The 24,522-nt window shown below is 47.2% G+C and overlaps 3 protein-coding genes across 5 annotated transcripts; 2 read left to right on the top strand and 1 right to left on the bottom strand.

The window, feature by feature from the left end:
- Positions 1–754: 754 nt before the first annotated feature.
- LOC114785650 (adhesion G protein-coupled receptor E2-like) lies at positions 755–9,054 on the top strand. The gene is made up of 18 exons (XM_028972114.1): positions 755–892; positions 1,165–1,206; positions 1,887–2,252; positions 2,326–2,460; positions 2,559–2,687; positions 3,575–3,727; positions 4,129–4,157; positions 4,482–4,547; positions 4,633–4,783; positions 4,900–5,013; positions 5,150–5,328; positions 6,682–6,843; positions 6,917–7,123; positions 7,438–7,670; positions 7,763–7,829; positions 7,952–8,043; positions 8,414–8,576; positions 8,640–9,054. Exons 1-18 carry the CDS (start codon positions 799–801, stop codon positions 8,778–8,780), a joined length of 2,523 nt encoding a protein of 840 aa, XP_028827947.1. The 5' UTR covers positions 755–798; the 3' UTR covers positions 8,781–9,054.
- Positions 9,055–9,647: 593 nt separating this feature from the next.
- On the bottom strand, positions 9,648–12,511 carry LOC114785805 (dnaJ homolog subfamily B member 1-like). The gene is made up of 3 exons (XM_028972424.1): positions 11,869–12,511; positions 10,691–11,262; positions 9,648–10,435 (listed from the first exon to the last, which is right to left on the bottom strand). Exons 1-3 carry the CDS (start codon positions 12,086–12,088, stop codon positions 10,202–10,204), a joined length of 1,026 nt encoding a protein of 341 aa, XP_028828257.1. The 5' UTR covers positions 12,089–12,511; the 3' UTR covers positions 9,648–10,201.
- Positions 12,512–13,229: 718 nt separating this feature from the next.
- Positions 13,230–24,268, top strand: LOC114785800 (very-long-chain enoyl-CoA reductase). 3 transcript variants are annotated; one of them, XM_028972418.1, is made up of 12 exons: positions 13,230–13,301; positions 17,665–17,715; positions 18,878–18,929; positions 19,737–19,781; positions 19,916–20,019; positions 20,860–20,975; positions 21,069–21,174; positions 21,343–21,415; positions 22,003–22,046; positions 22,169–22,226; positions 23,290–23,378; positions 23,675–24,268. In XM_028972418.1, the coding sequence occupies exons 1-12, from the start codon at positions 13,287–13,289 to the stop codon at positions 23,846–23,848; spliced, it is 927 nt and encodes a 308-aa protein (XP_028828251.1). In that variant the 5' UTR covers positions 13,230–13,286; the 3' UTR covers positions 23,849–24,268. The 3 variants fall into 3 exon arrangements, with proteins under 3 accessions (XP_028828251.1, XP_028828252.1, XP_028828250.1); XM_028972419.1 differs by lacking the exon at positions 13,230–13,301 and adding an exon at positions 13,889–14,211; XM_028972417.1 differs by lacking the exon at positions 13,230–13,301 and having other exon boundaries at positions 17,488–17,715.
- The last annotated feature ends 254 nt before the right edge of the window (positions 24,269–24,522 follow it).

Here is a 24,522-nt window from a genome sequence, read left to right as displayed (position 1 = left end):
GACGAGCGTGAGGATCCACTTCCCTTATTCTGCACTTTTATTCTGCACTTCACGAAGGTGCAGCTGAAGTCGAGTGGATCGTGAGAAACGGAAGCAGACGCGCTCCGATGCTGAAGTCTAACATCAGACAACATCTTATCGGGTTCATCTTTTCTCTGTTGCAACTTGCATCTTTTGCAATGACGCATCAACGGGGCGCTTTCTTCTACTTTTTTAAACGGAGGTACATTACGTGCTACAATACCGGGGAAACACAGATGAACTCAACTCATAGCAAATAAAGGTGAAATCCTCCAATGTCTAATATGACAGCAGCTTGTCATTCTGCTGTAATTATATTGAGCAGTGAGGAACGTAGGAGAACCCTACTGAGATACACGTCAGATGAAAGCAAAAAGATATGAATAATTTCTCAATCCTTTCATGGTTATTAAAAAAAAACAAAACAATGACACTAATCACAGAAGCAGTCCATGTCCAAAAAGGCTCTTGTGACTGGATTCGAAATGTTAAATTGTAGGAAACAAATGTGTTAGATGGTATGCGTAGTCATCCATGTGATTAAAGAGATGTATTGAAAAAAATGACACCAATACACAACGTTAGATCGAAATATGTTTTCGCTCGCCATGAAATTAACCATGAACACAACATAACATAACATAAAAATATGCTGTACAATACAACAGTGTCCTCGTTCAGATTCTCCGTCCGTAAAATCCGTGTGAGACACCGGCATATTACAGTAAGCCATAAAGAAGGTCCTCCTGATGACTAATGACATGCTGAGAAGAGGAAATGAGGCTGGGAGAAGCGATAGAAACAAAAAGAGAACATTTTACGCCTGGACCGCACGAGAATTCGGTCAGGATGGATGTGCGTCTGATTCCATGTGAGTAGATCAAAAAATATATATATATTTTATTCAGATGTTCCACTGGTCAGCGAGGTAAAAGAACTTATCAAATGCCGTCAGCATGATGTGTCTTCAATTGTGTTTGAACATATGATCTTCTGGAATTGTGTATGATAAAACATAAGGATTCAAATCTACTTGCTCTTATATGAGTCTGTATGTGTGAAGAATTAAAAATGAAAAGTTTAATACAGTTCCCATGTGACAGCATTTACTGTTAGATCCTTCACGAGGCATTTGCTCTGTAGGGCTTCTGATGTTGGGGACGTGCAGCCATGCTCCAATCTCTGGTGCGTACAACATTTCACAGCAGTACCTCAAAATGAAGTAGCAGGGTGTGGTCCAGAGGTAATCCACGAGCATCTCATCAACCCCCACCCTTAGCGAGCAGTCGGCAGCCATGACAGGCTTCGGGGGAGCAGCCCCCCCACCTTTTATGCGGTTCGGGATTCGAACCGGCAACCTCGCGGCTGTGGGTCCGTTTCCTCGCCCGCTAGGTCACCACCGCTCTCCACTCTGCCAGGCTGTGTATAGTCCAGCATTTATAGTCCTGCATATGAGAACTGTGCCGTCATTTTACAATGCTGCTATTAAACATGGGTGACAATGTTGTTAATTACAGAATTAATGTCAATTGGTTTAAAAAAATGTTCACCTTTATATTTATTTATACGTGTGTTTATGAATAGGTGTATATTTTTATTTTATATATACATATGTGTGTGTGTGTGTATATATATATATATATATATATATATATATGAAGTTATATCAATGATTGATTATGGGTTAAATTTAATTATTAGAATTAAAAAAAAAGTACACATTACATAAATGCCTCTGAAAGCATCAGAAGATGGATAATAACAGCATACAGTCCGGACAACATGCTGTAGTAATCTTGAGAGCGTGCAGGTTGGGTGGGGGGACAAGTCGCTTTGAGAATTATTTTATTCCCCCGTTCCTTCAGAGGTCTGCGAGTCCTACAGAAATCTCTCCGAGCCGTGGCGCAACCACGGCTTCACCTCCACAAAGTTCCCTGGCTGGCCCAAGGACGACTCCAGGCTCCGGGAGGGCTGGTACCGCTTCACGGGCATCGGGGGGGACGTCCTGTACCACGGCTGTTTCTTCAGGAGCAGCTCCCACCGCGGCGGCACCCACAACACCCTCTCGCTCTGCCGGGCCGCCACCTACCCCCGAGCCGGAGACGGGGTGAGGCCCATGGGCCTGTGCAGCGGGACGTCGGACCTGTGCAGTGGGAGCGTGAACGTCCTGGCCTGTCCTGCTGGCTTTTACCTGTACTACCTGTACCCCAGCAACGGCAGCTGGGTCACAGGTGAGTTTCCTTAGACTCCCTTCAGGCCATCTGGGAGCCACGAAGTCCTAACAAACCCGTCACTCGTGTGCAGCACATCGCTCGTGTGCCTCGTCCTCGTGTGGACCACTCGCTCAGTGTGTGGGCAAGGACGGCGGCTGCATGTGCGACCCTGGATATAAAACGCCCTCGTGGTTTCTGCCGACAGGACACTCCTATGGTTGTAGAGGTAAGGACCAGGAGGGCACAATTTCTCACCCAGCATCTAACAAGTGTAAAATATTTCAAAGTTTTATTATTATTATATTCTGTCGTCCACACACAAAGACATTGTAGATCGCTGTGGACAAAACCGGTCCCTCTGTGGACCCAATGCCCTATGCATCACCACCGATGAAACTTACATTTGCCAATGCCACCATGGATACAGGCTCATATCATCTCAACGTTGTCAAGGTAAGGCACGTTTAGCTTTAAGTTCCTCTATCCCCTGGCCTTGCGCTCGACCCTATTTGGTCTTATGTGGGCGATATGGGCCGTTGCCCAAGGCGGTATAATGGGCATCAGGAAAGTTGTTTTTGGGGGTCCGGGGTGTTGCTCGCCCAGGGCACCAATCAGGCTGTTCGCCGATTCTGTCGACCACCTTGACAACTGGGACGACATCTACATTCACCAGGCATGTGGAAAGAAAGCACAGTGCAAATAAAGATAACTAATTACAAGATCTTTGACTATGAGGAAAAGCTTCTAAATCTGACAAAGAATGTTGTATATGCACATGGAAATGGCGATGGGTGTGAAGAGTGCTCTGGTCATTCTGCTCATCCGTTCAGAGAGCGGCAGCTCAGCAGTTGGAATATGTCCCCTTGTGATGTCATAAGGGGAAAGGTTACCTCCCGTTTCTCATGCTTTTTCCTCGGCCCTAAAACATTATCTCCACCGACCGTCATGGCTTAAAAACGTGCGAAGCGTTGCAGTTGCTCGGTGATTGGATGTAAAAACGTGTTTTTTTAGTTCCGCTTAGTTCCGTGAGACTCTGAAAAGCCAGTGGGTTCATTTTCTTTCACTAAAAGCACAGACACGATTTCCTGTCTGCGGCAAACTTTGTGGTTGGTGAACGGTGTTGATGACGTCATTTCCATGCATGACCCCTCAACTTCTATAAGCCGTTCTCCTCCTCGTCCCGCCTCTCTCCTCCTCATTAGCATTTAAAGCTACAGACACCGAAACGGCGCGTCCTGGGAAATCTCATTGTGGGACTAGATCGGAAAGAGACTCAGAATTATGGGACCAACAAGTTTTTTTAACGGACTGATTCCTTTCCCTCTCCTGTAAACGTTCAGATATCGATGAGTGCGCAGAGTCGCGCTTCGTCTGCGGAAATGACCCGTTTTCCATCTGCATCAACACCCAGGGAGGCTTTCAGTGCGAGTGCATGGACGGCTACATCCCATCACCCAATCTCATCTGGGAGAAAAACCTCACTGTATGCCGAGGTGAGCTGCCGAAATTTCACAGCTAGATAACCGGGCTTCAGGTAAGACGGACTGTTACCATTGCACATTAGTCCTCTTTTCCTCAAGCCAGCTCATCTCGCTCAGGTTTTGAAGAATTGCCGTCTCTTCAAAAGTTAATAAGCCACCGCTGACTCCACCCCATTGGTCCTGGGGGTGTGTCTATGTGAGGATGACTGATACCTTCAAATTTAAAGCTTGAACTTGTAATGCATATGGATGAAAAAGTACATAAAATTGTTAAACTGGCAGTGAAATGTGTATCATATGAAACATACTAAAGAATGAGTGTGTTTTAAAATTAAAAGCTTTTTGACATGATCCAACATGATGCATGGCACTATATGAACACATGAATGAATCACATTTTTGTTCATATTCAGATGTGCGTGGCTACTTCCCTGATTATAAGGTAAACAGAATCATGTCTAATATCATACGTAATCCAACGCAATTTCATTTTGTAACAAAATCTGCAAAAGTGATGTTTAAATTGTATGAATACATGTTGGCCAGGGCAAAAAATGACAATCAGTGGCAGATTTTTCAGACAATAGACATTGGTGAAAATATTCCCTATATGTAGTTGTCACAAAATGTTAGTAATATGAGTGTCAATCAAACACTCTTATTATAGGTATAGAATTATTGAGGATTATTTAACGTTTGCATCGCATTGACAGGCTCGTGTTCAGGGTGACTGAGTTTTGTGTTTGTCCTGTGTTTTTCGGTGAAGTCGGGGAAAATGGAAAAGATTGTGGATTTGATCAGGAACATTAAATCTGAGGTTCTGCCGCAGAGGGTGAGTTCAGATCTGCCAATGCTGTGCTTGTGTGCAGATTTATATAAAAGTATCTCTATAAATCCCTCATCTCGCCCCTTTACAGACCGTCACCACACTACTTGATGAAATTACGGACGTAACGATAAAGCCCACTGATGAAAACATTGTGATTGAGTCTTCGGAGAAGCTAATCGCCTCATTGGTGGCACCCACACTCACCCAAAAAAGCCTCACACTCGTGTGCAAATTTTCCAGTGAGCTTTGTTAAAACCCTTAATACCTATTCTATTCGGTTGATCTGTATGCAGGTTTCCATAGAAACCCTCTAAGTAAAGGTACTGGTCTGAGGTTTCTTCTGTGCTCCCTCTAGACGCCAGCGTCCTGACCATTGGCCCAAATGTCATTATGACAAGAAGCCCTGAGCTGAAGACAGAATATGCCCACCTGGAGGTTGACCTGGTCAGCATTGCAAAGAACAACAATGGTACTACTCGTCCTACTCCATCCGCGGAGTGATGGATGTGTTTATCATCTCAGACAAGTCCTTCCACCGTGTCAGTGTGCAGTGTTAGATATCTCAGGTATATATATTTTTTTTACATTTCGAATTTTACCTCTAGGCTCGGCATCCGTGGCCCTCATAACCTACAACAGTACAGAGAATGTCCTCAGTCCCAGCCTCTTCACGGCGAGAGGCTACAGACACGTCCTGTTGTCCAAAGTGGTGTCGGTCACTCTGCCCAGAACGCCGAACGCAAATCTGCTGCACCCCGCCAACCTAACGCTGAAGCACGTCACCGTGAGTCTCTGCTTTCGGTTCCCCTTTCGAACAACCGTCGAGTTGATGACCTTTCACCTTCTCGTAGCACCTCACTAACCTCTGTCGACGCTCCAAATAATGTAGTTCAGAGCGGCATTTCTCGAACTATGGGCCGTCGCTTCTGCACCAATCAGAATTCAGAAGTTTCACGGACGTTATGAGAACCCTCATTTAACCATGGCATGTTCAGAACAAGCGAGTCTGGATTCTTTCTTTCGAAATGAGGTCGACTTACAGGATGAGCTACAAGCAAAATAGCCTCACCCACTTGCTCAAAATTGCGACATTTCATACATTAAATTTGGCTTTATTTTCATTTACAATATTTGGGAGGTTTGGTTCACTAGGACCCAGTCAGTAGACACTATTCACTTAAATGAGCTCTTTATACAGTACAGGCCACTCCTTTGGACACTCCTCATTTTCTTATTTTCATGACCATTTACGTTGGTAGATTCTCACTGAAGGCATCAAAACTATGAATGAACACATGTGGCGTTATGTACTTAACAAAAAAAGGTGAAATAAGTGAAAACATGTTTTATATTCTAGTTTCTTTGCTCTGATTACTGCTTTGAACACTCTTGGCATTCTCTCGATGAGCTTCAAGAGGTCGTCACCTGAAATGCTTCTCCAACAGTCTTGAAGGAGTTCCCAGAGGTATTTAGCACTTGTTGGGGTCCAGCTCACCCCAAACCATCTGGATTGGGTTCAGGTCCGGTGACTGTGGAGGCCAGGTCTCCACTTTTTGTTAAGTAAACACATTGAATGAGAATGTGTGTCCAAACTTTTGGCCTGTACTTTTAAGTGAACGGTATCTACTGACTGGGTGACTTCTTGCCTCACTATTCCACATTTCTGTGCAAGACCGCTTTTTCTCGCCTGACAGCCATGAGACCAAAAAAACTGAAACAGGCTCAACCGCGAACACATCGTCCGCACGACTCTGCATTCCTCGTTTTCAATCGGGCAAGAAAGCAGGCACGCCCATCACGTTAGAAGGTTGTCCCTGTGGGTCCCAAAGCCTGACACGACTGGCCCCCAGGACAAGTAAGTTTGACAAACGCTGGTATAGAGAATAGGTACCATGTACGGATGCTTTGGAAGATACTGTCAGGCTCAGAAATATTGGGACATGGACACACATGGACACACAGGTCCATTTTGAAGGACCTTCCTTCTGACCAACAGTGTTGGCCGAGATAAAAACCGGATAAAAAAGAAGATGGTTTCCTATTTGCGTCACCGCTGTGGTTGTAGGTACATTTTCAGACTCTTGACATTAAAGCTGAGCGAGGTGGACAAGGTCTAACGGTCCCATTTGGCATCCAGTCCCCAGTCCCAAGACACCCGACTTTGTGCGTGCACTGGGCGGACGGCGGCTGGCGGACGCGCGGCTGCCATATAACAGATTCCAACTTCACACACACGGTCTGCACCTGTGCCCACCTGTCCACTTTTGCCCTGATCATGCAACTGGACACACCGGCTCAGGTGAGAGTTCAGGGTGTGGCCATTGCTGGAGACCCACCAGTGGCTCCCGGTAACGGCTGCTTCTGGTTTTCAGAGGAGCCGCTGGGTCCAGGTTCTGAGCGCAGTCGCCACCTCCGTCGGCCTGATCTTCCTGGGACTGGCAACGCTGACCTTTGCCCTCTGCCGGTGGAACCCCAGGGTCAACAACGTGGCTCGGCTCAACCTCTGCGTCAGTCTGCTGCTGGCCCATCTGCTGTTCCTGCTCGTCCAGAGCTTCCTTTACCTCGTCCAGCCACACAAGGTGAGCTGCTAAGATGGATATGGAGGTGAATCGCCAGAGTTGCTCCTTAATGCTCAAAAATCCTCAAAAACCAAAGTGATTATCACGATTTTGAAGATATCTCTTATAAGCACTATATAGAATGTATATAGTGCTTATCGCGACCCTGAGCAAGACACTTGACCCTGATTGTCTCCAGGAGGAGGGGGGGGGGGGGGGGGGGCTGTCCCTGTAACTACTGATTGTAAGTCGCTCTGGATCAGGGCGTCTGGTAAATGCCGTAAATGTAAATGCATTCATGTAATAAGTTCCCGGCTGCCGCCCGGTCTCCTCAGGTACTGTGCCAGGTGCTCGCTGGCGTCCTTCACTTCCTCTTCCTCAGCTGCTTCGTGTGGATGGTCGTCGAGGCTGCGCAGCTCTTCATGCTGGTCAGGAAGCTCAAACAGGTCAAGGCCAACGAGAGGGCGGGGCCGCACTGGGCATGCCTGTCCGCGATCGGCTACGGAGTTGCCCTTCTCGTAGTGGCCGTGTCAGGAGGGCTGAGACCAAATGGCTACGGAAGTGACCAGTGAGTAGCTATATGGGGCCACTTTACAAAATGTTTATTAATTATTTGCCATGGTTGTATGAATGGTTATAAATTGTGTATTTTATGCATAGGTGCTGGTTAAAAACTGACGGTGGCCTCATCTGGAGCTTTTTGGGGCCGGTGTGCTTCATCCTTGCCGTACGCATTGTGCTGTTATATTAAATATTTGCTGTCGTTGGTCTATGTTTACGATTACTAATGTCTTGCATAAGCGTCGAGATAGATGCTTCATGGGTCCTTCCTTCTTCTCACCCCTGCAGTCGAATCTGCTTCTGTTCATCGCGATCCTCGTCAGCCTCCACTCTACTCTCAGAGAGACGCAGAGTGACGTGTCAAAGGTCAAGTACACCAGGTGCATATGCCACAGGCGCCACAGCACCCAGCAACATGGACGAAAGACACCCCTGTGGGAGGGGCGGGGCTCTTCCGGACATGAAGCAGCGCCACAGATAATTATAACAATTTGGGGACACGTAGCGATAGGTCACCACATTCAACCATAAAACATTACAGCTTGTGTTGATATTTGTACGATCTCTAATACTGCAATAAATGGCGAGCTCGTCAGTGCACTTCCGTACCATGACACCCGTTGACAGGCCCCTGTGGAATGTTCTCATGTGACCCAGACTGCAGGGTTGAAGATTAAAGCCCCATGCATCACCTTTCAGCTCTCCATTGTCTGTAGCTGAAGACAATGACCTCTTCTCCCTCCACAACAGGGTCCTGGTGTTTAAAATCATGGTCCAGTTCATCATCCTGGGCTGCCCATGGATTCTGGGATTCTTCACGGAGAGCAGTTTGGTGCTGGAGGTCATCTTCCTGATTCTCACCTCGCAACAGGGGACCTTCATCTTCCTGGTCCACTGCGTCCTCAACGACGAGGTGGGTCCAGTGCAGTTTTCTCCCGAGGTGTGGGGCCGCGCCTCATTTCGCTCACTTCTCCAGGTGCAACGGCAGTACAAGGCCTGGTGGGCAAACATCAGACCTCGCCACCAGCAAACCACCACCTCCCAGACCGGCATCTACAGCCTGACACGGACCACGGCCGAGCACCGACTTCACACCGTGACCGAGTCGTCCACCTAAGCCGGGACGGGGAACACGACCCAGGATTTCTTCTGTCACAGGCCGGGTTCTCCACGTTCACTCAGCTGGTTGAGCAGTCTTATGGAATTGGATATTGGTGTGTGTGTGTATTACTCTAAAAGAAGATGAAGACGACCACAAACCACTCATGTAATCTCAGCAGGAATAATGTAACAAGTCTACATTGGGGACCACAAATGTGGTGAATTATGACAAGTTATTAATGTCTGTGGGTAAGAAATAGTTATATAAATACAGTAACATCCCAGTTACAAAAATATGAATTCTTTCACATTCTAAGAACATTCAAATAAACTAGAAGCCAAAATTCCAGGGGAAATTTTGATGGGTCTGTCCGGGCATTGGTCACAGCTGCGGGCATGGGATTTGTAAAATGGGATTCTTTACTGTGGTACTGCAGTATCACTTCAAAGAAGTTTTATTTTACAAATCCGTTGTTTCTTTACGTTTGACGGTCTTCGCGTGGCGGTCTTTAACGTAAGACATGTTCTTTTTTGCCATTCATAGCACAATAATAAATGGTCTGTCTTCCTGACAGACCCAACTAGAAGCCAAAATTCCAGGGGAAATTTTGATGGGTCTGTCCGGGCATTGGTCACAGCTGCGGGCATGGGATTTGTAAAATGGGGTTTCTTTACTGTGGTACTGCAGTATCACTTCAAAGAAGTTTTATTTTACAAATCCGTTGTTTCTTTACGTTTGACGGTCTTCGCGTGGCGGTCTTTAACGTAAGACATGTTCTTTTTTGCCATTCTCAGCACAATAATAAATGGTCTGTCTTTCTGACAGACCCAATAAATAAATTCAGCAAAATGTGGACATAATAAAGTGGAAAAAGCACACACCTTTACATTTTAAAAAGAAAATATTTTATTATATTGTGATTTCGAGAGGAAACACACATTAAATAAATATGTACACAAACTAACTCACGACTGGCAGGTCACTATTTGACCCCCCCGGGGCAGTCAGGCATGAAGGGCAGAGCAGGAAACGAAGATACGTTATAGACGCGGAATCCGCCCCGCCCTCACTCCGTAATCCTGTGGTGCAACTTCACAAGAGCACGTTCTTCCATTTGAGAAAGAAGAAAATAATAAAAGAAAAAAAGGCCACACCAAAATGTCACGGTGATGGAAAAAAATAATGCTGAGGTCACTGACCTCCTGCGAGATCCACTCAGGAGAGAAGGTGGGAAAAAAAAAAAAAAAGTGCTACAGCCCACCCCCACCCGTCGGTTCATCCCGGCAGCGTCGCTTGCTCTGCGGCCGCAGTAAAAAGTGGAGACCAGCCCCACTCCAGAAGGCCCGTTTCTCCCGACAGAAAGTCATTTACCCACACCCGGCGCTAAATAACGGACGCGCGGTGCCACGCCGGGCTCGGGAGGGGTCCGGGCGGAGTCACGACGCAGGCAGCGCCTGGGCGATGGTGTCCCGCGCCTGCTGGCTCAGTCTCTCGGGGAACTTCACGTCGAACTCCACCAGCAGGTCGCCTCGCCGCTCTGGGCACTTGGGCAAGGGAAGTCCCTCTCCCGACACGCGCCTCTTCGTGCCGGGCCGGACGACGTCTTGCGTTGTCACGGTGACGGAGCGTCCGTCCAGAGTCGGGGCTTGGACCGTGCACCCACAGAGTGCCTATCGAGAAAGAAAGGAAGAAAGATAGCAGTGAGCAAATAAGCATTAACCAACATTGACATTTTAAATTGTTCTTTTGAACACTTAAAATCTATACAGTCAAAAGTGCTTTATAAATAAAGTTTGTTTCAAGTCATCCAATTGGCTCACGGCCCATATCTGGCAACCCGACGGGGGCGCGCTCGCTGCGGCCCGAAGGGGGCGGGGCCTGGGCTATGTTTATCGAGCGGAATAAACATCGCAAGCGGAACTTACTTCTCGGAGAGTGATCTTGGCTGTGTACACTATGTCAGAGCCGTCCCTCCTGAACACAGGGTGGGGCTTGTCTTTCACCACAAACACCACGTCTGCTGGGATGTTGGCGGGCGTCTCGTCGCCCTCTCTGGGGAAGGTAATTTTGGTGCCCTCCTTCCAGCCCTTCTTGATCTCCACGGTGAGGATCTTGTCCTCTGACCGAGTGGTCCGGCCGTCTGGGTTCAGACGCTTGTGGGAGATCTTCATTTTCTTCGTGCAACCATTGAGCACCTCCTCCAATGTGACCTTCAAGTCGTGAACGACAGGCGGGTCTTTCTTCTTCTGTATCGGTCCGCCATGGCCCCCACGGCCAAACGACCTTGGAAAGCCCCCCATGCCGCTGCCCATGCCAAAGCTAGCAAATGGGTCGTCGATGTCCATGCCTTCCTCTCCTCCACCGTTGCGCCCGAAGAACTGCTCAAACGGGCTGCGCCCCCCGAAGAACTCTGTGAACATGGCATGGGGGTCACCCCGGAAGGTGTACGTAAAATTGGGTCCCCCGCCACCTCCACCTGGAACGCCACCTTTCAGCCCTGCACAATGGAACCAGAGAGAGAGAGAGAAAAAACAACCACGGTGAACCAAAATCCACGAGCACATAAACGACAAGAGTGTAAGAATAAAACAATTTAAAAAAAAAAAGACCACGCCCACATTGATAGTGACGTGAGTGGGGGCGTGTGCACGAAATTAAAACTTGTACTTTTCACTAGGGACGTGCGAGAACGTCGATTTCCTTTTCGATACGATACCAGGCATTGGTCGACGATACTAATCCGATACTAAACTAATAGTTTAAAAAAAATAAACTGTCCGTTTTCGTATCCGGCGGGAGATTGGCTGGCTGTTTCTTGTGTGACGTCACTGGGTCGCATTAAAATTCTTCTACCGGCACGGTTACTTTCGAGTTAAGAACTTTTCGATACGCTCGTCCGTGCTTTCGACAACGTTCTTCGACGTTCTCGCCGTTCCCCGCACACACGCAGCCGGAACCTTCCAGAGCGACGACGTAAGTAGCCAACCGGAGCCGAGCCAGGCCGCACATGCGCACTCTGTCGCCCCCGAAAGGTTCCTCGCCAGAAACGGACGTTCTATGTTAAGCCGACGGCGGCGAGTGTTTATGGGCATTAACCGCTCACCTTCCTCCCCGAATCGGTCATAAATGTCCTTCTTCTTCGGGTCGCTGAGGACGTCGTAGGCCTCCGCGACCTCTTTGAACTTCTCCTCGGCGCCCGCCGCCTTGTTTTTGTCCGGGTGGTACTTGAGCGCCTGCCTGCGGTACGCCTTCTTGATCTCGTCGTCGGTCGCGCCTCTCCGTATTCCCAGTACGCTGTAGTAGTCCTTCCCCATCCTCCCCATCTGCGGAATTGGTGCGCCCGCCCCGCCGGCGCGCTAATAAATAGGCGCGCAGAAAGTTCAAGAATTTTCCACGAGATTCGACGCGCTTTTCCCGACGCGTCAGCAGTCCTCAAGAAACTTTGCTCGTAGCCCCGCCCCCTCAGTGACGCAGAGGACACGCCCCGTCGGGTTGCCAGGTCGGCCACATTCACGACGAGTGGACCGTGATCCAACAGGACGACTTAAAACAAACTTTTTTTTATAAAGCACGTTTGACATTATAGACTTTAGGCGTTCAAATGTCCCTAGTAAACAAGTGACATAAAATGCAGAAAGAACAGTGTAAAAGAGACAAACTATGTAAAATGTAAAACGGGTCGTTCTTGTCGTGCTTTTTTATGTAAAGTACATTTCCTACCATTATTTTAATGCTTATTAATGTATATTACTCCATCTTCCATACCAAATATTTCAACGTCACATTTGGCAGACGCTCTTAACCAGAGCCACATAATAAATAAATGATCAATATTAACTTACCTTCACAGCCTCACCTGGCAACCCATTCTAATGAAATGCCCCGCCTGGGCTTAGTTACAATTAAATATTATGATAAGAAATTAAATAAGAAGTGAAGTGGGTGGAAGTAGCCTAGTGGGTAACACAAAACCAGAAGACCCAGGTTCAAACCCCACTTACTTATGCACGTATGCAATTTCCAACCTATGGGACTAATAAAGATTGATCTTATCTACTACGATTGTGTCCCTGAGCAGGACACTTAACCCTGAGTGTCTCCAAGGGGGGGAATGTCCCTGTAACTACTGATTGTAAGTCACTCTGGATAAGGGCGTCTGGTAAATTAGGTAAATCAAACCCCATATATTACCTTACAATTCAAGATCTTTTATTACCTTACATGAGAGGTATATTGTTCTACATAGCTATATAATAATAAATATAATATAGAAAAGTTATGTAAATAATAATATATAAATCATTTACGCTCCACTGCAGGGTTTGGGAGGTGGGAGTTTTTTTCCCCCCAAACATCGTTCCATCGTTCCGATCCTCTCTCTGATTGGATAGCCGAAGGAAAAGGGGCGTGACTAGCCGCCACTGGCGTCTCATTGGACGACGCGCGGCCGCTCCCGCGTCCTGATTGGCCGCGTCCGCCGTCAGTCCCGCAAGTCGGATGAAAGGCGTTTAAACTGCAGCGATGAAGCACTACGAGGTAAGGCGAGCGCTTCCCTTCCCGAACAACGTTAAAAATGGGGGACGAGTGCGCCGGAGATGGGCGAGAGGAGGGCAGAATCCGCGCGGTTCGGCGTCAGTGGTGCCCGTTAACGCGCCGAGTCGCGCCTAAGCCCGGAGGATTTACCCCCGTGTTCGTGATCAGCCGGCGGAACCGCCTGAACCGGTGCGACCCCTCTGTTCGCCCGCCACTGCTGACAGGGCTGCAGGGGAGAGTTCGCTCTCCACGCCCGGTTCACGTCGGACCGGTTCTTCTGTTGCGCTTCTTCATTCCAGACACGTATGGCAAAAAAAAAACATCAAAAAGAAAAACGGAGGTCGTTCATAAGTGATAACTCGGTTAATATTTAACCCGATGAACGTGGCAGCCCGTCCTGATGGGCTCTCCCACGATTTCATCGGGGAGCAGGAAGTCTCCCGTGATCCTCTGCCGGTCGTGACGCAGGCCGTCCACGTGGGGGCGCCAGAGCGTACCGCAGGGGTCTCCAGCAGGTCCGGGTACTCTGGGGAAGGGGCACTTTAAAAAAAAAAAAAAAAAAAAGTAGAGCTTAATTCCATGCCAGGAGGATTCACGGAGAAGCAGGAAGTCTCCAGTGATCCTCTGCCGGTCATGACGCAGGCCGTCCACGTGGGGGCGCCAGAGCGCACCGCAGGGGTCTCCAGCAGGTCAGGATACTCTTTTAAAATAAAAAAAAAGTAGAGCTTAATTCCAGGCCAGGAGAATTCCCGGAGAAGGTTGCAGGTTCTCGGCGAGGGCCAAGAACTCACCGGCTGCAGAGTGTGCTCCGCCGGACGCTGTGCCGCTCCTCGGTGGTTCTTTTGCCTGTCGCCCGCCTGTGTGGGATCGGAACATGTCTTCGGATGGACTGAAGCGATGACGAAAGACCTCTGTAATTTGAGTGTGTGTGTGTGTGTGTGTGTATGTGTGTGTTGGGGGCTTAGAACCCTTTTTCCAGATGCCAGCTGTACCATATTCTTCCTATAGATCCCTGTGATTGACTACGCTCTAATAAAATGCCGCTAAGATAAAAAAGATCCTTTATTAGTCCCAGAAGTGGGAAATTTATCCAGTGAAATTGAAGGAAATGATGGCCGTGCTTTATTTACAGTGGGATCTACAGGAGAGAGAGTGTGTGTGTGTGTGTGTGTGTGTGTGTGTGTGTGTGTGTGTGTGTGTGTGTGTGTGTGTATATATATATATATATATATATATATATATATATATAATTTTTTTACAGCAGAGGATGTTCAGGGCGTCGTTTAACAAGACGAATGCGGTGTAACGTCCCCGTTCCGCTGGGATTAGCCAAGTATTCTCACGTCGTTAAAATTAATGCGTCGAGCCTGCAGTTAAGTCTTCACGACCCCCACGAAATGGTTGTGGCCCAGAGTCCGAGCAGAAGGAGCAGCTCTTCTAAATTTTTGAGATACAAATTTAAAATGTTCGTACGTTTTTGTTATATGCAACTGGAATATGCCGACGTCCGCTCTGGATCATGTTGCAAAAGGCAAATTTTGCCTTTTAATTTCTACCAAAATTGCCTACCATTTGTACAAAAGTGCACTTATTGGTGTGAGAATCATAGCGTGTTTTTGGATGGAACAATAAAGCCAATATTACGTTGCATAAGGTTTGTGAGGTTAGCCTTGTTGGCAAGACTGGCTGAAAACAATGCCGTAGACCAAATACTTCGTATAAGTCAGGTCAATACAGTTTATATACGGCTTATTAGAATTGCACCTAAATAGAAGGCTCTAACCGAGTTACCACTGTTAATGTGTGTCACAGCCTTCTTTACGTTACGAGGCCAGCGAAATCCAACTTCAAGGGGTTAGAATTACATATGGAATTCCTGACACCTGTTGCACTTCCGCAGCACGCCCCCTGGTTGCAAGGGGACCACATGACAAGATAGGATAAGACAAGATAGGATAAGATCCTTTATTAGTCCACAAGTGTGAAATTTATATTGCCATGGCAGAAAGTGGACAGTACAAGATAAGAGCAGCAAAAATATTACAGCACAGCCAACATGCCGACTGTGTAATATAATAAAATTCTATATACAAATAAATAGTCTGGGGGGGGGGGACAGTGGATGTGAGTTTTAAAAAAATACATTGAATGTAAGTGTACATATGTACAGAGTGAATATATATACACACATATAGAAATATAAGAAAAACAGAAGTGGTGTATTGGATGCGTGTGTTTGTTAGTCTGTGTACTATTGAATATTTTTGGAATCGAGTATTCTGTCGTTTCTTTTTTCATCAATGAATCGAGTAATCAGATAAATCATACTTTTGCATTTTTAAACAACTCTGTCAGTAGTGTGTTATAGTGAAAATCCTCTTAAAACGAACAAGCAATTGGCTGTTATTCCTCACAAAAAAGTTTTTTTATTCAAACTCAATATTTTTATTAGATCAAAGCTTAAAACCTTTGGGTTACTGGCTCCAGAACTAAGCCCATTTAATCAATCTTTCTGTGAAACATTTACATTGATGTACATGGAAAAAAACTATGAAACATAGGTTAGCCTATATGTTCTTAGTTTTATTTTAATAAAAAAAAAAGGAAAAAGGGGTGCACCCCCTGCTATAGCCCATCTGAGAATAAAGAGAAAAAAATGATAAAAGTACAAAATAGTAAAAAAAAAATATATATATATATATATATATATAAACAATTCAATTATTACTAATAATCCAACTTAAACAATACAGTTCAGTTTCCAGATGAGGTAGGTGGGTAGAGTGTTTGTCTTTGTGCAATGTTATGTGCAAAATTGAGAGAGAGAGAATTTGTCTTAGTGCATGTGTGTGCAATGCCCGTGCAAGCCTGCGCCGCTGTGATGTACAACAAATGCTATAAACTCTATATGATAATGAGTGTAGATTTGTCCATCTGTTGCATTTATTATTACTACCTTATGTATGGGGAAGGCGTGTTTTGAGATGTAACCTATCAGTCTGTGTGTGTGTTTGTGGCACGTGGGAGGGAGAAATGAGGAGGGATGAATTACACGAGTGAGATCTCGATACGATAATAGATGTGACTAATTAAATGAAGCCTCGAGGCAAAGAGTCTTCCTCAAATATTTTTTGGAATCGAGTCATTCGAGTTATTCGAATAATCGTTTCAGCCCTAGTATGTGGTTGGCTGTTGTAGAGCCCGACAGCGTTTGGCAGAAACCTTTAACGTGCTGCAGTCCCGCCCTGGCAGAATGCTCAGAACTCTTCATTAGGACTCATCACATCAGATCAGGTCCAAATCATTATGCACCTCCAATGGGTCAGAGGTCAAATTTCCAGTTTGCAATGGAGCACACGCCATACAACAAGTTGTGTGTGTGACATCACAACCACAGCCCAGCTGGGAGTCGGGCGACGGTGAACTGGTAGTTAAAAATTCAGACAAATTGAATCAGTTCCCGTATATACAGTTTTTAAGGAAAAAATTACAATTATTTCCTATTCCCAATTCTTATTTATTAATTTACAAAGCTGCAGTAGAAAAACAACATTTGCAGCTATGATTTAAAGATTTAGCAAATGTGTAGTGAATTATATAATGATGTAATGTTATGTACCGAAACGAACGGGCTTTTTAAATGCGGAATTAAATTGAACCTTCCGGCGGGCCAAGGCCGCGAACCGGGGCCGCCCCGCAAAAGGTCAGGACGCGGGGGCGTGCGTGCGGGTGGCGGCGTGCGCGCTCTGCTCATGGGGTTATAATTAGCTCGGCGGGGATGCCGCGGCGGTCTGGACGGGGCCGAGCAGCCGGGTTTAGGGCGTGTGAGAGAGAGAGAGAGAGAGAGGAGAGTATAAAGCTGCCATTAAGCCGCACTTATGCGATGTTTACTTTCGCGTGAGCGTTTTTTAAGTGCGTACGTTGTAAGTAGCTGTTAGTGACGATCGGGGAAAATAATCCGTAAAAGTGTTACGTCCTGCTTCTCATTCTCGTCAAAGTTTGAACAATAAACAAATAGATTTTTGTTTTTGAGGTCAGGTTAGAGGTCAGATGATGACCCCTGGTTGTTTAAGGTGCGGAGGTACGCGTGAGGGGGCGGGGCCCTGTGCCGGCGAGAGAAATAAGGTGATGGGCATGGTGGGAGGGGCCAGGGGGAGAGGGCGGGCCGGTGGGCGAGCCGTGGACCCGTGTCGCTCAGCAGAGGGGAGGCTAGAGAACGACGCGGAGCGCCATGGATACCCTGGCGTTAGAAGCCACGCAGCCCAGGAAGGGCCAGGGTTCGTCGGCGTCCGCCGGGGTCCCGGGGGCGGCCCCGGCAAAACGCAAACCCGCCAAAAAAACTAAGAAGGCTGTCGTCTTTTTCGAGGTGGAGATCCTGGACGCCAAGACGAAGGACAAGCTCTGCTTCCTGGACAAGGTAGGAACACGTCCCGATGCTCCCCGCCTCTTTCCTGCATTCCTTGCCCGACGCCGGCGCTTTTGGGCGGCCGCGGTGAGAATCCGTGTTACTATGTATAGACTGTGACAAGAAAATTTACATTCAGGAGCAGCCGTGTTGGATTACGGCGCGGGAAACGAGCGTTTCGACCAATCCCAGGCCCCGTTCGCGGAGACGTACAACTTTTGGGTCTTTTTCGCCGGTGGCGGTTAACACGATGGGCCATTTTTCCACAAGGGGTGGTGGTGGCCTAGCGGGTAACACACTCGCCTATGAACCAGAAGACCCAGGTTCAAATCCCACTTACTACCATCGTGTCCCCGAGCAAGACACTTAACCCTGAGTGTCTCCAGGGGGGGACTGTCCCTGTCACTACTGACTGTAAGTCGCTCTGGAAAAGGGCGTCTGATAAATGCCGTAAATGTAAACTTCCTCCGTGCCATGGGGTGCATTCGCCAGTGTGACTCTCGTTGGATTGCATAACAGTACGAATGACCTGCGCGTCCGTCTCGTCCGGTCACCTCGATGCCGTTGGAGGTGATCGTGTCCGTGGTGTCCTCCGATAACAGCGAAATATGGCAAATATGGACGTTCCTATAGATTGCACACAACTCGCCATCCAACGCAGATAAGCGGATTTTTAATTAGTCCAGGTAACTGAAGAGGACCGTGGCGGTCGGGACGTCCCGCTGTCTGCCTGGGCCGTGACAAGCCGGCTTTCCAGGACAAAGTTGCCCTCTGACCTCCGGCCTCCGCGTTTTTTAAATAGAAGGGCCGCCGAGTTCGCCGTATTCCCCGCGTTCCTACCGAGCACCTCGGGATTAATTGCCACTAATAAATATTAGCCGATGGAGGACCGATGTCGCCTGTCCCTGCCGAGTGGGCGGTCGTAAAATTGGTGCTTAGTGCCCTAATGCAGGTGGAGGCTGTAAAGATGAAGCCTCGCCGACTCCGCCCCCCCCCCCCCCCCCCCCGCCCGCGTCAGTCGCCGTTATTCTCAAAGCACCAGCTGTTTCGGAGTCCCGTTGTCTGGCAGGAGCCGCCGCGGCTAAATTTACCGCCAATCGCGGACGTTGAACGCGGCGCATGTGGCGAAACGTGCACCGGCTCACCCGCTGCTGGTTTGTGCTCTGATTGCTAGGTGGAGCCCAATGCCACCATTGGCGAAATCAAGTCCATGTTCCACAGGAGCCGTGAGTATCTGCCGTCTGTGAAGAGCGTCATTGTTTCACGCCGACCAAGTTTACGGCCGTTCTCAACATGACTGGCACACGTCACCCCACTGATTTCAGATCAGTAAAATAAAGCTTTACCCGATGGACCTAGTTTATACTCATATATTCAATGTGTTTTCTTTATTTTCATGACCATTTACGTTGGTAGATTCTCACTGAAGGCTTCAAAACTATGAATGAACACATGTGGAGTTACGTACTTAACAAAAAGTGGAGATCTGAACTCCACAGTCACCGGACCTGAACCCAGTCGAGATAGTTTGGGGTGAGCTGGACCCCAACAAGTGCTAAACACCTCTGGGAACTCCTTCAAGACTGTTGGAGAAGCATTTCAGGTGACGGAGTCTTGAAGCTCATGGAGAGAATGCAAGAGTGTGCAAAGCAGTAATCAGAGCAAAGAAACTAGAATATAAAACATGTTTTCACTTATTTATATATATTTTATATATTATAACTCCACATGTGCTCATTCATAGTTTTGATGCCTTCAGTGAGAACCTACCAACGTAAATGGGCATGAAAATAAAGAAAAACTTTTGGCCTGTACTGTATATAATTGATTGGCATTATTTTTGTCCACGAGCATTTAATGCTGACATTTATTGATGATTAATGATGATTAATGATTAATGATTATTTTTGGATTTTGGAGGAATCAGCACGTCCTTAAACTGAAACTAACAAAAATCCGACATATTTTGGTAGTTTTGTATTTAATGTATTTGTTGTTAGTTCTTGTCTAAATGCATCTTATCTGTGTTTCAGACCCTCAGTTTTATCCTGCCAGACAGTCCATACGCCTGGATCCCAGTGAGTATAGGACGAGAACGAGGGCGCCGCATTAAACTGAACATTTTCAATTCAGACTCGCTAGTAGTTTGATATTTGGCTGAAGTTGTCTTGGTGAGCGCTTTAACATAGTGCATTCTGGGATTGGTGTGCAGAGGGGAAGTCTCTGAAGGACGAGGACGTTCTGCAGCACCTTCCTGTTGGAACAACGGCAACCTTCTACTTCAGAGACCTGGGAGCACAGATTAGCTGGGTCACGGTGAGACGTGCACTGGTACACACACACACACACACACACACACACACACACACACACACACACACACACACACACACATATATATATACATATATATATACATGTGAGATGTGTCTAGGGTGGTAGCAGCGTAGTGGAATAGATACTCGCCTATGAACCAGAACACCACAAAGTCATAGGTTGAAACCCCACTTACTACCATTGTGACCCCTAAACAGTTTATTGCAGAATGACATTACGTTTCAAAACAAAAGTCTGTGCGAATCGCCAGTTTGCCAGTTTGCAAAAGCATCAAAACTTTACGAGAAAGTTCTTTCTTTAGTTTCAACAAAAGTTTCACTAATATGTTCCCTCTCATGGTGTAAAATAGGGCCCTAATCGTTAAGCAAACATTTTAATAATGTACAACAATCCTATATTTGGATACTGTATCTGAAATGCAGTGTGTTTTTACCGTGGTAATTCACCCTACGGTCCAGATGTTGAGGATACCCCCAATTCCTACCAGTGTACTCATGTGTCAGTCCAACTCGCGTGACTCGGCGGGCGGGGTCTCCGTCGATCCAGCCAATCAGAGGAGGGTGCGATGGGTGGGGCTTAAACCGGCGCTTGAGCAGAAGCCACCCTCCCGCTTGGGGAGAGGCAATGGATATATTTAAACCCTTTGGAATTATGGAAGCTGTCCAGGAACGCCCATGCTGTGTAGGGACAGGTGTGGGAAATTCTGGAAAGGGGGTTGTGAGGTCAGCCCCGCCGATTTAAAGGCATTTCCCATCCCAGCGACGGTTTTAGTCCCATCATGCACTAGGTTTGAAGTCGCTCTTCCCTTTGGCCGTTTAGGTTTTCCTAACGGAGTATGCCGGCCCCCTGGTCATCTACCTGATGTTTTACTTCCGAGTTCCCTTCATCTACGCGCCCAAATATGACTTCACGACTAGTAAACACTGGGTTGTGCAGTGAGTATTTTATTTTACCCTCGTTGTACAACGGTGGCCATTTTTTTTCAATCTATTTTGTAATTAATTGTTTTTTTAAATTCTTCTTTCCAGCCTGGCCTGCATGTGTCACTCCTTCCACTACGTGAAGAGGCTCCTCGAAACGCTGTTCGTCCATCGCTTCTCCCACGGAACCATGCCACTTCGCAACATCTTCAAGGTGAGATTGTCCCGAAGGACTTCCTGAAATGAACGTTAATGGTGTGGACGTCCCCGAAACAAGTCCAGGCTTTTCGTGAACCTTTGTGACATATTCTGACGTGTTGAGGGGCCGGGACCCCGTAACTGCTGCTTGCAGTTAAGCGTTACTTGTGCTGCTGTGTTTCAGAACTGCACGTACTACTGGGGCTTCGCTGCCTGGATGGCGTACTACATAAACCACCCGCTGTACACGCCGCCGAGTGAGTGGACGTAAACGAATTCCAGAACTCAACTCCTGCTGCTCGCCACGCGCTTAGCGTCGGGAGTTCCATTACTGCCACTCGGGTCTGAGTGTCTCCAGGGGGGGACCGTCCCTGTAACTACTGGGTGGTAGTAGCCTAGTGGGTGACACACTCGCCTGTGAACCAGAAGACCCAGGTTCAAACCCCGGTTACTACCATCGTGTCCCTGAGCAGGACACTTAACCCTGAGTGTCTCCAGGGGGGGACTGTCCCTGTAACTACGGGGTGGTAGTAGCCTAGTGGGTGGCACACTCGCCTGTGAACCAGAAGACCCAGGTTCAAACCCCGGTTACTACCATCGTGTCCCTGAGCAAGACACTTAACCCTGAGTGTCTCCAGGGGGGGACTGTCCCTGCTCTGGATAAGGGTGACTGATAAATGTTGTAAATGTAAATGTAAGTGAATAAGCATCAAGACGGCTTTGAGTCACAGTTTGGCAAATTGAATTGCCTACAGAAGCAAAACAAATTTGGTGGTGAGATTTTATAGATTAACAATGTCTGTTCAGGTCATTTATCAGAACTGATTTTTTTTTTATCTTTCAGTATATGGAGAGCAGCAGGTGAAGTTGGCCCTCATCATATTCCTGGTAAGAAGCCGCTTTGAAATGTCAGGCACTCCAGATGCTCTCGCTAGCATATTTAGTTGCAACGGCTTCCATGTTAAATGCCAGCCAGGTTTGACGCATGATGATGCCTTTTGCCCCTTTAGTTCTGTCAAATCGGGAACTTCTCCATCCACATCGCTCTGCGGAACCTCCGGCCACCAGGTGAGGGTGAATGTACAGAAAGACGCGTTCAGTCTCTCATAGAATGCCACATCGTATCAGGTATATTCTGTTTGTTTTTTCGAACGTTATACCACGTTTTAGCACCATATCATCTCCCTGGGCAGCTGTAACTGAGACCAGTTATTAATCTGTGATGTGAGGGAGGGAGATGGAAATGAAGAAGATACCTGGTGATATTTGGTGTTGTTGTTCCATGACAAACATGGATTTTTTTTTTTTTGCCATTTGAAGTGAGTTTATTTCAACATTTATTTCTTATATAGCCCATAATCGCATACAGTATGTCTCGATGGGCTTTGACAGGCCCTACATTTGACACCCCAACACACGTGACCCTTCTGCACACAAGGAAAAACTCACAAGGAAGAAACGTTGGGAAGATACAGAGAGGGACCCCCTTCCAGGGTAGAGTGAGCCTGCAAGTGGTGTCAGTGCAGGGCTGGTGATGGTCCAAGAAGAGAAAAAGTCCTAGTTGTAGGGTTGGAGAAGTCCAGAGTGTAGTCCAGTGTCATGGTCTACATTACATGTCCATTATGATGCTACTGGTCCATTTGAAGATCCCTGAAGCTGTAGTTGTTACGGTGGTGGTGGCTGTGGTGACCCTCTGGTTCGTTTCATGCCAAGTCCTGGTTTAGCAGTTGCCAGGAACCAGGATTTATCTGCTTGTCTCTTCGCTGGAGTCTGCCGGTGGTCTCTGCGCTTGATTCAGTATCTCGGGGAAAACAAACAGAAGCAGCGGCACGTGGTGGCATCGTACGACTGGTACTGAAATATGCGGTGATAGTGGTATATTGGTGCTACAGTGGCCAGGTACCCTAACTAGGACAGCCTAACTAGGGTGAATTTAACTCTGTCCACTTACATTGTGTCCCTGAGCAAGACACTTAACCCTGAGTGTCTCCAGGGGGGACTGTCCCTGTAACTACTGATTGTAAGTCGCTCTGGATAAGGGCGTCTGGTAAATGCCGTAAATGTAAATTTGTAATTAAGTGGACTTAATAATTGACACCGTGTCTGGGCCAATACACCTTCCCTCATACAGGATCAAAGACCAGAAAGATCCCGTACCCCACCAAGAACCCCTTCACCTGGATCTTCCTGCTGGTCTCCTGCCCCAACTACACCTACGAGGTTAGTTACAGCTTCATCTTCTCAAACTCTTTGTGGCAGCGGTGGCCTAGCGGGTAGGAAAGCTCATAATCGGAAGACTGGTAATCACTTTCAGTCATTAACCTGCAGTTCTGACCATTAATGAGTCAAAATTAAATTGTGTCAAAGTTGACATAAACTCTGATCTAGGTCTAAATCGAGAAGAACGCTCGAAACTCAAATCCTTTGCTCTCGGTAGAAAGTTTCTGTGTTTCAAACCTATTTTCATGCGTTGGCATCACTACGATGATTATTCTTTTTCCTCCTCCTGCCATCAGCTGGGATCATGGCTGGGCTTCACCCTGATGACCCAGTGCCTGCCAGTGGCGTTCTTCACCATGGTCGGCTTCATCCAGATGACCGTCTGGGCCAAGGGGAAGCACCGCAGCTACCTGAAGGAGTTCCGCGACTACCCCACCCTGCGCTCGCCCATCCTGCCGTTCGTCCTGTAGACCCCCGGCCCCGCCTCACCACAACCCCGCAGCACCCCGATCAAAATAAATCCTCATGGCAGTATTTTTTAATCCTGAGTTCTGATTGGCATTTCTTTTTTTTTTTTTTATTAATGACTACTAACCCGTTACTTATTGGTCGGCCTGGGTCCAGAAATTCTGCTCCCGTCGCTCTCAGACTGGGAAAATGGTGACGTGTCTTTATATGACTGGTTTTCTTCAGCAGGAGCTTCTGGTCCGTGAGCGTGAAGTTTGCTGAAGGCTCCACTGTTTACTGTACCAAACTAGGGTCCATCACCTTTAATCCATAATCTGGAAATGGAAACGTTTGCTTCGTGATGGCACTGACGTTAATGAAAGTGACAAGTTTTATTATTTCATGTAATTTATATATATATAATAATAAAAAAAAAAAACTCCTGTCGTCTTCACTGTGAATGTTCACCACACACACACACACACACCGCATAACATACGACAAAAAGGGAAGGATAAATTTAATTAAAATCCTTACAATGGACTGTTTCAATATGACCTTTCAAAAATCCACATCTTGAATTTGTCATTTTATCGAAGATTCATCTGTGTTTGCAAAACACCCACAAGCCCATGTGCGTGTGCAAGGGCGGGGCCCTTAAATTAGGCGCAACGCGTCCAGACTTTCGTTTTCCTGT

The sequence above is a fragment of the Denticeps clupeoides genome, chromosome 3, assembly GCF_900700375.1.
Source record: "Denticeps clupeoides chromosome 3, fDenClu1.1, whole genome shotgun sequence".
NCBI lineage: Eukaryota > Metazoa > Chordata > Actinopteri > Clupeiformes > Denticipitidae > Denticeps > Denticeps clupeoides.
This window is presented reverse-complemented; position numbering and strand designations above follow the sequence as displayed.